Genomic DNA, 13,737 nt, shown 5'->3' on the forward strand with positions numbered 1-13,737 from the left:
CATAAAGTATAATTTGAGCAGAGAAATTAATTTGTAGGCAGCAATGTCTTGCAGGCTGAGTCTTATTTTCTTTATTAACTAATTCAGTTTTAAGGTACAAGTTTAAAAGAATATTCCCCAAATCATGTAATGTTTCCTCTTAGAATTATGGATAAATAATTCATTCAATCTCTTCTCTATCTCGGTTCTGCATTTGTAAGCATTTTTTTGAAGAAGTGTCACTTTCACATTTCTTTCAGTATTGGATTTTTTTTTTTTAATCAAATGTCCGTTTTGTATGCAATGTCCTTAAACCTCTGTATTCTCCTATGCAGCTTTTCTTCATAGACAGACATCACCAAATTCAGAGAAGTGAGAAGTGTGACTCTTTCTGAAACACATAATTGTCCGAGAGATACGAGAGTGAGATTTGTTCGCTCAAAAAATGCAAAGCAAACAAAATTCTCTCCGTCTCCCTTTATAGAAATAGAGGGAGGTTTGCAAAATATGTCTTCGACCCCAGAGCTTTTTGTTAATCTTAAAATATTTAATCCTGTTACGGGATTTTGCATCTTGGGCTACTTTGGATTGAGGGATAAAGCAAATAGGCACAATCTTAGTTGGTCACGCTAGCAAATTGCATCTTTTTTGTATTGGTTCCATTTCACAAACAAGCTGAGTTAATTCCAAATGCTAAAACTGGGGAAAGAAAATCTGCATGAAGGGGATCCTGAAATGATAGGTACGATGTGATTGTGATTTTACGATAAGCACCTGCCCAGCGCTTCCAACAAATTAAAATATTTTTATTCCAAGAGCCAAATGACCTCCATCATCAGAACAATTTTTTTTTTAACCATTTTATAAGTGTAGCATTTTGTCGTGTTGGAAATTTTGCTGCTAGCTCACACACTGTGGTCTCCAGAGAGAAGAAAAGAGAATGTCCTAGCCATCGTATATCTTTCTTGCTAAGCTATGTGATGACCATCTACATAAGAATGGGATTGGTTTTTTCATCCCATTTGTTTTGAGCGGAAAAAACTGTCAATCCTCTCTGGAATAAAGGCAACTCTGCAAAGTGAATACATCGCAGCCCTAAACATCTATTTATCAACAAATAAACCAGAAGTAGAACAACTTTGTTGCTTGTGCTCCTGAGAACTGCACATAGGGCCTTCAGATCCCCTCTAACAATGACCGCCAAGTTGTAACTGTTAATTTGATAGAAAAACACATGGGAAATAATCACATTTACTATAATGAATTGAACAGAATGGGTCCCTTGCATTCTTCATCGGTGGAGCTATCTGAGCCAGGGAGAAAAATGATAATCTGAATGTTCATTTATTTTATTTTTTTTGCTCTTGTTTAGGGCAGCCTGTTCAGCAAGAATCTGGACCCTATTGTCAATACAGTGACTCAGATCCTGAGGAAAACCTATCCCAAGATGCCCTTTCCTTCAGCTGCAATTAGCAGTTCCTATTCTTTCCCCATTCCTGGGAAAACAGAACCTTCACTTCCCAGACCTGAAGGTAAGTTGTTTCAAAGTCCCAAGGAGAAAAAGGAATAAAAAATGGGATTCGCTCTGTCTCCAATATTCAGATGAATGAGGGTTGATCTATTTAACAGTAACAGAGTTGGAAGGGACCTTGGAGGTCATCTAGTCCAACCCCCTGCTCACACAGGAGATCTATACTAGGGGTTTGAACCACCAAACTTCTGCTTTGTAGTGCACAATATGCACCCATGCACTGAGAAGAGATAGCAGCCTGCTTAGGGTAATGTAGATGTTTGCAGAAGGATACATCTCCACAGGAGGCAAAATATCTTCGGTTAGAATAGAATAGCATGGCATGGCATGGCAGAGAAAAGGGAAGGGAAGGGAAGGGAAGGGAAGGGAAGGGAAGAGAAGAGAAGAGAAGAGAAGAGAAGAGAAGAGAAGAGAAGAGAAGAGAAGAGAAGAGAAGAGAAGAGAAGAGAAGAGAAGAGAAGAGAAGAGAAGAGTTGGAAGGGACCTTGGAGGTCTTCTAGTCCAACCCCCTGCTTAGGCAGGAAACCCTAAACCACTTCAGACAGATGGTTATCCAACATCTTCTTAAAAATTTCCAGTATTGGAGCATTCACAACTTCTGGAGGCAAGTTCTTCCACTGATTAATTGTTCTCAATGTCAGGAAATTTCTCCTTAGTTCTAGGTTGCTTCTCTCCTTGACTGGTTTCCACCCATTGCTTCTTGTCCTATCCTCAGGTGCTTTGGAGAATAGTTTGATTCCCTCTTCTTTGTGGCAGCCCCTGAGATAGTGGAACATGACTATCATGCCTCCCCTAGTCCTTCTTTTCATTAAAGTAGACATATCCAGTTCCTGCACCCGTTCTTCATATGTTTTAGCCTCCAGCCCCCTAATCATCTTTGTTGCTCTTCTCCGCACTCTTTCTAGAGTCTCCACATCTTTTTTACATCGTGGCGACCAAAACTGAATGCAGTATTCCAAGTGTGGCCTTACCAAGGCATTATAAAGTGGTATTAACACTTCATGTGATCTTGATTCTATCCCTCTGTTTATGCAGCCTAGAACTGTGTTGGCTTTTTTGGCAGCTGCTGCACACTGCACAAGAATATGCCAAACAAGGCCAATAAATGAGGTGTCCTTGGTGCCGTCCAAGCTTGGTTGTTTCCTTGCAGACGTTTCATTATCAATCTAGGTAACAACATCAGTGCACTGATGATCTTGGGTAAAGAAACATCTGGAAGAAAATAAGCAAGCTCAGAGAGCACCTAGGACCCCTCGTTTCAACCCTGAGCTACAAGTATTTTCCTCTATCTGTAAAGCCAATAAAGCAGGGGTGAAATGCTCCCGGTTTGGACCGGATCGCCCGATCCGGTAGTGATGGGGGCGGGTGGTTCGGAGAACCAGTAGCAAAAATCCCTGCCCGCCCCCATGCCCAGCTGAGCCGCGCAAACATCAGAGGCTTTTTTTTTGTTTTGTTTTTAAAAGCATTTTTTCTACAACCTCTTCGGCCGAAAAAATGCTTTTAAAAGTAAAAAAAAAGCCTCTTTTGATCGCGTGGCTCAGCTGGGCTCGTCAGAGGCTTTTAAAAGCATTTTTTCTACAACCTCTTTGGCTGAAGAGGTTGTAGAAAAATGCTTTTAAAAGAAAAAAAAACCCCTCTGACGATCAGGCAACTCAGCTGGGATAAAAAAAAAGTTTTTAAAAGCCTCTGACGATCCCAGCTGAGTTGCCTGATCGTCAGAGGGTTTTAAAAGCATTTTTTTTACAACCTCTTCGGCTGAATAGGTTGTAGAAAAAATGGTTTTAAAAGTTAAAAAAAAAAAAGTTGGCCACGGCCACCCAGTCACATTACCACCACCCCCACTAAACCACGCCCACAGAACCGGTAGTCACAAATTTTACATTTCACCACTGCGATCAAGATTCTTGATGATGAAGAAGCGGGATGGGGATGGAAGTAGCAGGGAAAATTAAAATTCCAACCAAGAAGGGACGATGGAATGAAGCAATTAAATCGTTTTTGGAACTGCAAAAACTTGCATGTTATTTTGTAAGCGTTTTATTAATTTGGCGATAGTATTGTCCTGAGGGATGGTTTCCCTTCATGACCAGTATGGCTGCTGGTTGGGAGGAGGGGAAGAACTTTGAGATTTAAAAAACTCATGCAGCATGATCTCTTGTCATAGTTTGGCAGGATGGCGGAAGCTCCAAATCATCAACTAAGAAAAAAACATGCAGGATCAGTTAATAACTTCCTGCAATTATGTCATCTGAATAAAAGATTAAAAAAAAAAAAGTGGAGCAGACAGCAAATTCTATTTAAGATGCGTGCAAATTGCCCTCAAGTGTCTGCTTGTGATTTTGGTTAAAATGTCTTGTTTTGCATATTGCTTCCCCCCCCCATTACAAATGCATAGTTATATTGTTTCTCCTTTGATGAGACTTATTAATTTTTTAAAATAATTTTTATTGAACAGTTTATTTTTAAAAAGAAAGAAAGTTTTTCTTTCTTTTATTTTTGTGTTGTGGATGCTATCAGTGCCTGAGCCACCCATGTGGGGAAGAGCTCATTTCTTTGGATAGTTTGATTGTTAATTCTCGGCTTAGTTGTCTTTTCTTTGCAGATTATTTTGATGAAGACGCTGAGGAAGAGATTGAGAAAGACTGTGAGAGTGAAGACGCTGAAAACAAGGAGGAAGTAAGTAATCTTGTTTTGTAGCAAGCTGCCATGTGTTTGGTAAAAGTAAAGGTAAAGGTTCCCCTCGCACATATGTCGTTAGTTGTTACTGATTCTAGGGGGCGGTGCTCATCTCCGTTTCAAAGCCGAAGAGCCAGCGCTGTCCGAAGACGTCTCCGTGGTCATGTGGCCGGCATGACTAAACATCAAAGGCACACGGAACGCTGTTCCCTTCCCACCAAAGGTGGTCCCTATTTTTCTACTTGTATTTTTTACCTGCTTTCGAACTGCTAGGTTGGCAGAAGCTGGGACAAGTAACGGGAGCTCATTGTCAGGTTTCGAGGTCGTCTCAAATAAATTGCATTTCAAACAAAGTCTTTGAAGAAAAACTCCCATTTATTAAGCACGACATTCTAACTCCGACTCCATCGCAGCCAACACTGACTTCCAGACCCAAAACCCTCCCTTTCCGTTCCCCACTCCCCTGCACTCATTGGCCATCTTCCAAGTCACTCTACCCCTAATCTACTGCTCCAGCTCAAAGGAATTTCCCCCCTCCCATCCCATCTCCTAGGGGATATTATCTCCAGGGAAAATAAGTAGGTGAAAAGTCAAACGTCCCTTTCCAGACGCCTTCGCTTCTCCTTCTTATGTCAGCACTAGAGTAAATGCAGCTTGAAGTGTTGATACTCATCCCTTTACATGGCACTAGGGATTCGAACCACTGAACTGCCGACTTTTCGATCAACAAGCTCAGCGTCTTAGCCACTGAGCCACCGCGTCCCCTTATGTATTTTGTAGCCAAGCCTTAATTCATTTCACTTTTAATAGATGAGAGATTGGAGGAGCTATCAGCAGGGATTTTTTATTTTTTTTTTGTCCTTTCTGAATGTCTGCCAGATATTCTAAGCGATCCAAAGCCCCAGTCAGCCATAAAACTACCTTGCTAAGCAAGATTCAGATCAGGCCAAAGTCTGTAGGAACATTATAATAACCGCTATATTTACAGGAAGTTGGTTTTAAGTCTGACTCTTGTCTGGATGGGAGAAAACCAGGATCTAAGCATACATTACTGCAAAATCCGTGGTGGAACAAACTTGGGATACTTTATGCATTGACAACTGGGCGATTGGCTAGGTGGCTCAGCAGCTAAGACGCCGAACTTGTCGATCAGAAAGGTTGGCGGTTCGAATCCCTAGTATAGGTCTCCTGCATGAACAGGGGGTTGGACTAGATGTCCTCCAAGGTCCCTTCCAACTCTGTTACTGTTATCATCATTTTGCTATTTCTGAACAGAAATCTTTTTTTATTATTATTAAAGTTTTATTACACACATATTAAAAGATTGGACACGGTGTAACCGTCCTGGCATTCTTTGTGCCATATATACGAAAAATGAAAGATAAGTATCATATATACCTTATTACTTATATACAATTAGTCTGTTTAGTATTTACATATCTAAAGACTTTCTTCTATCTATATTACTTATACATTTGTTTTATCCATTATCATTCTATTGTAGTTACATACATAACTTCAATTCTCCATTTTATGAATTCTAGTCAGTGATTTCTATGAACAGAAATCTTATTTTGCTATAGAAATATCTAGACTTGTGTTATAAATAATGTTGAACTACAGGTCCTGATGGTTGACTTTTGGATGTCTGCAAGGCTAAATTGCCATCCAGCAGGTATCTGTTTTAATAGTTATCTTCTTATTCTTCATAAGATACAAATGTATCTTGTCTTTTTATGTACACAGAGAGCATATGCACCAAATTCCTTGTGTCTCCAATCACACTTGGCCAATAAATTACTCTATTCTATTCTATTCTATTCTATTCTATTCTATTCTATTCTATTCTATTCTACTCTACTCTACTCTACTCTACTCTACTCTACTCTACTCTACTCTACTCTACTCCTATTCTATTCTATTCTATTCTATTCTATTCTATTCTATTCTATTCTATTCTATTCTATTCTATTCTAATTCTATTCTATTCGTATCTTTTCTTTTTATGTACACTGAGAGCTTATGCACCAAAGGCAAATTCCTTGTGTCTCCAATCACACTTGGCCAATAAATTATTCTATTCTATTCTATTCTATTCTATTCTATTCTATTCTATTCTATTCTATTCTATTCTATGCTATGCTATTCTATTCTATTCTATTCTATTCTATTCTATTCTATTCTATTCTATTCTATTCTATTCTATTCTATTCTATTCTATTCTATAATTGTGGATAGATATGATCCACTGTTATCGTCAAAAATTACCACCAATGAGTCCAAATACATGGTGAAATGTTTATATATTTCTTTCTTCCTCCCCATCTCCTCAAAAGAGTTTATTTAAGTGCAGTTCACGAATTGGGGCCTTCAGAAGTTGGGGAATGCATCTAGGAATCTCAAGAAGCATGGCCCTAGGAAGCTATCATTCAGAAATATCCTGTGACATTCCTTATCTATTGTACTGGTGATAGTTGTGGTCATAGTATATCGAATATAATAGGAGTAGGCAGGGGTGGGCTTCAAAAACTTTAGCAAGGGGTTCTCTGCCCTGTTGCTGGGTAGGCATGGCCAGTGGGCATGGCCTAGTCGGCCTACTGCACCACAGGGGAGGGGGGTGTTTTTGCCCTCCCCGGGCTCTGGAGGCTTTCCTTGAGCCTCCAGGAGGGTGAAAATGGGCTCCACAAGCTCAAGAGGCCCTCTGTAAATGGGCCCGTTTCCGGCCTTCCTGAACTTCCAGTAAGGCCTGTTTTTTGTCCTCCCTGAGCCTTCGTGCACATTCTCCACTTACTTGCATCCAAAATGGGCCACGTGGGGACTCCTTGGAGGGGCTGGGTGGGGTCGGTGGGCCCAGCCAGGAGTGGGATTTGGGAGTTCTCTGAACTGCACAGAATCTTAGCTAGAGGTTCTCCTGAACCCCTACGAACCCCCAGCAGCCCAACCCTGGGAGTAGACTTCAGCCAAGACTATGGGTGAAGATGAATCCAAGGAGAAGGTTTCTTCCCTACTTTTCATTCTTATTTTGAAAGGACGATGATCTAGAGAAGGATATTAACAAGCTCCTATCAAGGCCGGAGCTCGACCGACATGAATCGGAACTGAATCAGTATATAGTCATGTGTCCTGAACTTCAATATAACATTCAGGTAAGATCCTCCTTGGCTTTTGACTTTCTAGCCCCTCCAGAAAGCTGCTGTATGCAATGATCCATAATGGTTGGTGGTCTGATTTTTCTCCCGATTTCAAGGAAAATGAATGGGAGCCCAACGATGAACTGAATTCTGCGGACCTCCCTGGGACCCTAAGCAGTTCCTGCCTCCGTGTCATTCCATGTGCTGCTTCCCTGAAGTGCCAGCGCAAATGCAATCGAGAAGGGGACCAAAGTATTGAAGAAGAAAAGCAGATCCAGAGGACTTTAGAGAGGCCAGTACACAGAGAGGAAAGAAAGCAGAAACCTCAAGAACCTGAAAAAATAACGTTGGATGAATCAGAACCTTTGGTGACTTCTTTCAGAAAAGACACAATCTCCAGTAAGGGTCATAGAGCCCAAGAAAGGTTACAGAACAGGCAGACGTCCCAGTTCCAACATATGAATTCCTGTGCATCTGGCTGCCAGGAGGGAGAAGAAGCTTCTGAAGTGGTCACAAAGCTTTTGGAGAGGCATCCTGGGAACATCCCTTTTCACAAACCTAGGTTATTTATGGCAAGGGCTAACTGCACCCGCTCCATTCCAGACTACAGAGTATTGGCATTCCCAGATCTCTGGGGTCATCAACCCCCTCCATATAGCCAGCCTTTACAGCAAAGGAGATGTGGCATCCAAAAGTAAGTTTCTCTCCCTTTACTTCTAACCCTGTAGTAAAGATATAGCGATAGGAAGATAGCAAGGGGTCAGTGGGGGAAATATCGAGCAACGCTGTCACTAAGTATCTACATAGTGGCCAAGATTGTGGAAACCTTTTGGGAAAAGTGTATTTTTGAAGTTTGATGGCTAATAACACCACTTTTTTTTTTTTTTTTTGGAGTTTCAAGATAATCCTATTCCACTGCTGGAATGGCCTGGGAATAGCCCAGACCTTCACCCAATTAAAAATCTATGGAGCCAACTAAAGAAACTGGTTAGTCAGAATAAAACCCAGTTAATAGAAGCAATCATTCAATCTTGGTTTCACATGATAACAGCTGCAGAAATAAAAGACTTGGTTCCCTCCATGGGAAGATGTTGTAAGGCTGTAATTCATGCTAAAGGTTACCCAACTAAGTATTAACTGACATGGGGATCATTTTTGCATATCTCGTTTTTTTTCTATGGTGATAATTTTTGTATATCTCATTTTTTCTACGTGTTTCACTTTTCTTCTTTATACTGTAAGTGCTATTCTAATAGCAAATTCTTCCTAAAAGTTATTGCATTACATTCTTGATTCAATTATCTCTCCATTGATATATAATTTTAGGGTACTACTCCCCCCCCCAAAAAAAAGTAGTGTTATTAGCTAGTTTTAGAAAATACACTTTTCCCAAAAGGTTTCCACTATTTTGGCCACTACTATATTGAGGCAGCATCTGCCAAAGGAAGCAAAGTTGGAGCTGTGGGAAAAGCAGAAATCACTGTGATACCTTTGGGGAAGACATCTCCCCACAACCCAATAAGCAGTACTTCAGCAGACTGTTTGTGACAAGTGGAACAAATTTAAGTTGGGGGATGGATTGAAGTGTTCAGGCATAGGATAGGACTGTGAAGTTAGGACCATTTAATGCTGCAACATGGCTCTCCATCAGTGGTGGAATTCAATTTTTTTTACTACTTGTTCTGTGGGCGTAGTTTGGTGGGCGTGGTGTGGCTTGGTGGGTGTGGCTTGGTGGGCATGGCAGGGGAAGGATACTGCATACGCTTGACTCTTCACCTACTTATTTTCCCTGAAGATATTATCCCCTAGGAGATGGGATGGGAGGGGGGACATTCCTGTGAGCTGAAGTAGTAGATATGGGGAGAGTGACTTGGAAGATGGCCAATGAGACACAGAGAATTGAGGAACGGAAAGGGAGGGTTTGGTCAGTGTTGACTACGATGGAGTTGGGGACAGATTGTTGTGCTCAATAAATGAAAGATTTCATCAAAGACTATTTGTTTGGAAATGCAATTTATTTGAGACGAGATCGTAACCTAACATCTCCATTCTCACCCAGCTCTGGGGCCAGCCAGAGGTGGTATTTGCCGGTTCTCCGAACTACCCAAAATTTCCACTACTGGTTCTCCAGAACCTGTCAGAACCTGCTGAATTTCACCCCTGCACTCCATGTTTTATAGCAGGGGTCTCCTGCTATAAAGTTGAATTTGTCAACTTTAAGACCTATAGACTTCCAGTCCCAGAATTCCTCTTGCTGGCTGAGGAATTCTGGGAGTTGAAGTCCATAAATTTTCAAGTTGCCAGGTTTGGAGACCCCTATTCTACAGGACCAGAGTGAAAGAAAGAGATATTCTTTTTTTAAAAAAGGAATCCCAACAAGAAGTTTCCTTCTGGGCATGTCCTTTACCACCACTTCAGCTCTTTTTTCCCTCCTCCCACAGGGCCAAAATATTTGACGACATCCGCCGTGTGGTCCAACCAGCTGATATAATCAAGCAAGTTGTCTTCAGTTTAGACAGCTCTGAGTAAGTGAATTTTTGTTAGTCATGGACTCTTGACATCCTTCCTCCCCCTCTGCACATTCATAAAATCTTCCCTGGAGGGTCCTCTTCTGGAGACAGGATGAAGACAAAGCCAAGGTAGTGTGGTGACACTATAGTTGGACTTGAACTGGAGGAACCCAGGTTCAAGTACTGGTTTGTATGAAAATCTTGCTATTAGTTTGGGGAGTAATTTTCTATCAAAGGATTGTGGTTGTAGAGTTAAATGCACTGGGATCTCTATATAAACCACCTCGTTCTCCCAGCAAAAAAGGACAGCTGTAAATACAATTAGAAAACTATGGGGAGCCTAATCATTATCAACCTCTGTTTCTGTGAGTCCCAGTGCTTTTTGCTTAATTTCTTCAGTGGTTAACAGGTCTAGCTATTTCTCAGTCCGCTTTGCACTAATCGTGTTGCCTTTTGTTTCAGTTCTTTGCATCCGGATCAACAAAACAGCTTACAATTCTTTTCCAAATTTGAATCTGGGAATCTCCGCAAAGCCATCCAAGTGCGGGAGTAAGTATTGCGAATGGTTCCAGCAGAATATCTGAGATGTTCCAGGCCGTTTGGGGGGAAAGGTCATGATGGAAGGCAAACGGTTGCTTATGATTTTGCCAACATTATCTAGCGGGGAAAATATGGACCACAATGTTTAACTTTTTGGAAACCCAGCATATTAGTAGGGGAATATCTTCACAGCACGGTTGTTAAGAAAAGTTATTTTCAGAAAACTGAAATGACTCAAGGAAGAAATTACTAGATTACCGAATTGGTCATGCTCACTCTCAAAAGTACTGTTTCAGGAGACAGACAGATATTTGGCAGTGCAGGTATTGACACTGACTTATGTAGAATGCAGTGGTTTGGAGTTCCAGCCATTCAGCCAAGCCACCATATATCTTAAGGCTAATGCTAAATAATCCACTTATATCAGCAGATTGCCCAGCCCTATGGCACATCTACTTCCCAGTGCATGCCAGATGACTAGGTCTCTAGGTTTCTACTGTTCTCCTTGGCTAGCTATGTATCATGACTCTAATATGTGGATGAATATACCATGGATTCTTCCAATTAGTGCTCTAAAACAAACTTACTTTGTATCTTGTGGATGTTTGAGCTAAGGTGGCGCAGTGGTTAGATTGCAGCACTGCAGGCTTACTTCAGCTGACTGCTAGCTGTAGTTTGGCAGTTCAAATCTCACCGGCTCAAGGTTAACTCAGCCTTCCATCCTTGCGAGATGAGTAAAATGAGGACCCAGAATGTTGGGGGAAATATGCTGAGTCTCTAAACCGCTTTACAGTTTTACAGAGGAATTATTGAGTTTGTCATCTGCACCTCTATAACTGTCTGGTTTGGTTCTGCAACCCAACAAGACAGACATAGACTCCAGAGGATAATTAGAACTTCAGAAAAAACAATTACTACCAACCTGCCTTCCGTTGGGGACCTGTATACTGCACGAGTCAAAAAGAGGGCTGTGAAAATATCTACAGACCCCTCGCATCCTGGACATAAACTGTTTCAACTCCTACCCTCAAAACAACGCCATAGAGCACTGCACACCAGAACAACTAGACACAAGGACAGTTTTTTCCCAAATGCCATCACTCTGCTAAACAGATAATTCCCTCAACACTGTCAAACTATTCACTAAGTCTGCATTACTATTACTATTAGTCTTCTTATCGTTCCTATTACCCACCTCTTCCCACTTATGACTGCATGACTGTAACTTTGTTGCTTGTATCCTTACGATTCATATTGATTGTTTCCTGATTGCTTATTTGTACCCTATGACTATCATTAAGTGTTGTACCTTATGATTCTTGATGAATGTATCTTGTCTTTTTATGTACACTGAGAGCATATGCACCAAAGACAAATTTCTTGTGTGTCCAATCACACTTGGCCAATAAAGATTTCTATTCTATTCTATTCTATTCTATTCTATTCTATTCTATTCTATTCTATTCTATTCTATTCTATTCTATTCTATTCTATGAAGTGGTATATAAGTCTAAGTGCTATTGCTATTGCTCTGTTGTTGTGCTTTGTGTTCCAGGTATGAATATGATTTGATCCTCAACCCTGACATCAACAATGCCCAGTACCATCAATGGTTCTACTTTGAGGTCAGTGCCATGAAGTCTGCCATTCCTTACCGCTTCAATGTCATCAACTGTGACAAGCCAAACAGCCAGTTTAATTATGGTAAGAGTTGTCATATTGAGAGACGGGTTGATTATTTGTCTGTGGTTAAACCCTTTCCTGGGAAAGTCAAGTGAATGAGCCCTTAAAACATGGATCCTCCAGAGCTCTTCTATTTCACTTTTCTTATTGTGTACTGAGATAGTTTCCATACTGGTGTCTAGTTACATGGAATTCCAGCCACTTCCTTCCTTGGGCAGGTAAATCAAAGTGATAAATCTAAGTGATAAATTAAAATTCAACAACAAAAATCCCCTTCTTTGGTAGAATGAATGGAAAACTATGTTTTCTTTCTCTGGCTATAAGACAAATGAGGGCATGGAGAGAAAATGAAAGTTACCCAAAGTGGGCAGAATGTAAAGTTGGAGTAAATCAATAGTTGCGAATAAGGATGAAAGACACCAATGAATAGTTCAGATAGTATTTACTTATTATTTATTATTATGCTGTCATCCAATATAAGTAAAGTAAGAGAAGTCAAAGATAATCAGTTTGGTATAATGGATTAAAGGGCCGAGGCTAGAAACTGGGTGTCAGTTTTGGAAGGCAATTTTTTTCCAAAAGAAAACACTGGGAGACTGGGAGTTCTAGTTCTGCCTTGGGCATGAAGCCAGCTGGATGATCTTGGGCCAATCACTCTCTCTCGGCCCTAGAAAGAAGAAGGCAATGGTCAACTATTTCTGAAAATATCGCCAAGAAAACTTGAGAGACATCACTATGGATATAACAGAAGTTAACTATGACTCATTGCAATGTTTGGCTGTGAAAGTTGGACCATAAGAAAGGCTGAGTGCCAAAGAATTGAGGTCTTTGAACTATGGTGCCGGAGAAGACTCCTTCAAGTCCCTTGGACTGCAAGACGATCAAATCAGTCAGTCTTAGAGGAGATCAACCCTGGCTGCTCTTTAGAAGACCAGATCCTGAAGATGAAACTCAAATACTTTGGCCACCTAATGAGAAGGAAGGACTCACTGGAGAAGAGCCTAAAGCTGGGAAAGATTGAGGGCAAAAGAAGAAGGAGACAGCAGAGAACAAGGTGGCTGGATGGAGTCACTGAAGCAGTCGGTGTGAGCTTAAATGCACTCCAGAGGATGGTAGAGGACAGGAAGGCCTGGAGGAACGTTCTCCATGGGGTCGCGATGGGTCGGACACGACTTCACAACTAACAACAACAACTATGATTCGAAGGCAAAAAAAAAAAGTCAGAAGACTCAAATCCTCACTTGTTTCAAATATCAGCCACAGGGGAGGCATAGAAAGGGAGGCTGAGGATTTTGTCATTTGGAAACTTGGTTTTAACTGCTAGGAATGAAGCCCCTGGAAGACAATGCCCTCAACTGCAATGGAACTCTGAAATCACATAATACCAATTTTATTGCAGTAGAAATCTTAATACTTTCTTTAATAATATAACCTGCAGAAATTACAACCAAGCTTGTTTTCAAACCCGCCAATTTTTTAAAAATTATAGTTTCCTGGATCTTGCAATTTGGGGAAAGCAGTGAAAATTCTCTGTGAGAATTACTGTTGCCCTTTCTGCCATCAGATCCCGAAAGGAGGGAAGCTTCATGTCCAAAGTTTACAAAATTGGAGAGATGGGAGAGATACAGAAGCAGATGTGTGCTCTGGACACCTAACCGACTTCTGAAATCTGAAAAAGCACTTGAGG

General features: G+C 40.9%; 1 protein-coding gene across 2 annotated transcripts in view; it reads left to right on the plus strand.

Moving 5' to 3' along the window:
- Window positions 1-13,737, plus strand: part of AGBL1 (AGBL carboxypeptidase 1) — a 680,934-nt gene that overhangs the window by 96,393 nt on the left and 570,804 nt on the right. For both annotated transcript variants that reach the window (XR_011601025.1, XM_070953407.1), the window contains exons 8-14: window positions 1,352-1,511; window positions 4,113-4,186; window positions 7,216-7,332; window positions 7,434-8,011; window positions 9,759-9,842; window positions 10,290-10,376; window positions 11,923-12,071. Coding sequence is in view for 1 of the 2 variants with exons in the window: in XM_070953407.1 (XP_070809508.1) it covers window positions 1,352-1,511; window positions 4,113-4,186; window positions 7,216-7,332; window positions 7,434-8,011; window positions 9,759-9,842; window positions 10,290-10,376; window positions 11,923-12,071 (1,249 nt within the window). In the remaining variant the exon portion in view is untranslated. The remainder of the gene's footprint in view (window positions 1-1,351; window positions 1,512-4,112; window positions 4,187-7,215; window positions 7,333-7,433; window positions 8,012-9,758; window positions 9,843-10,289; window positions 10,377-11,922; window positions 12,072-13,737) is intronic.

The sequence above is a fragment of the Pituophis catenifer genome, unplaced genomic scaffold, assembly GCF_029215685.1.
Source record: "Pituophis catenifer annectens isolate HBS135680 unplaced genomic scaffold, rPitCat1.0.hap2 SCAF_14, whole genome shotgun sequence".
NCBI lineage: Eukaryota > Metazoa > Chordata > Lepidosauria > Squamata > Colubridae > Pituophis > Pituophis catenifer.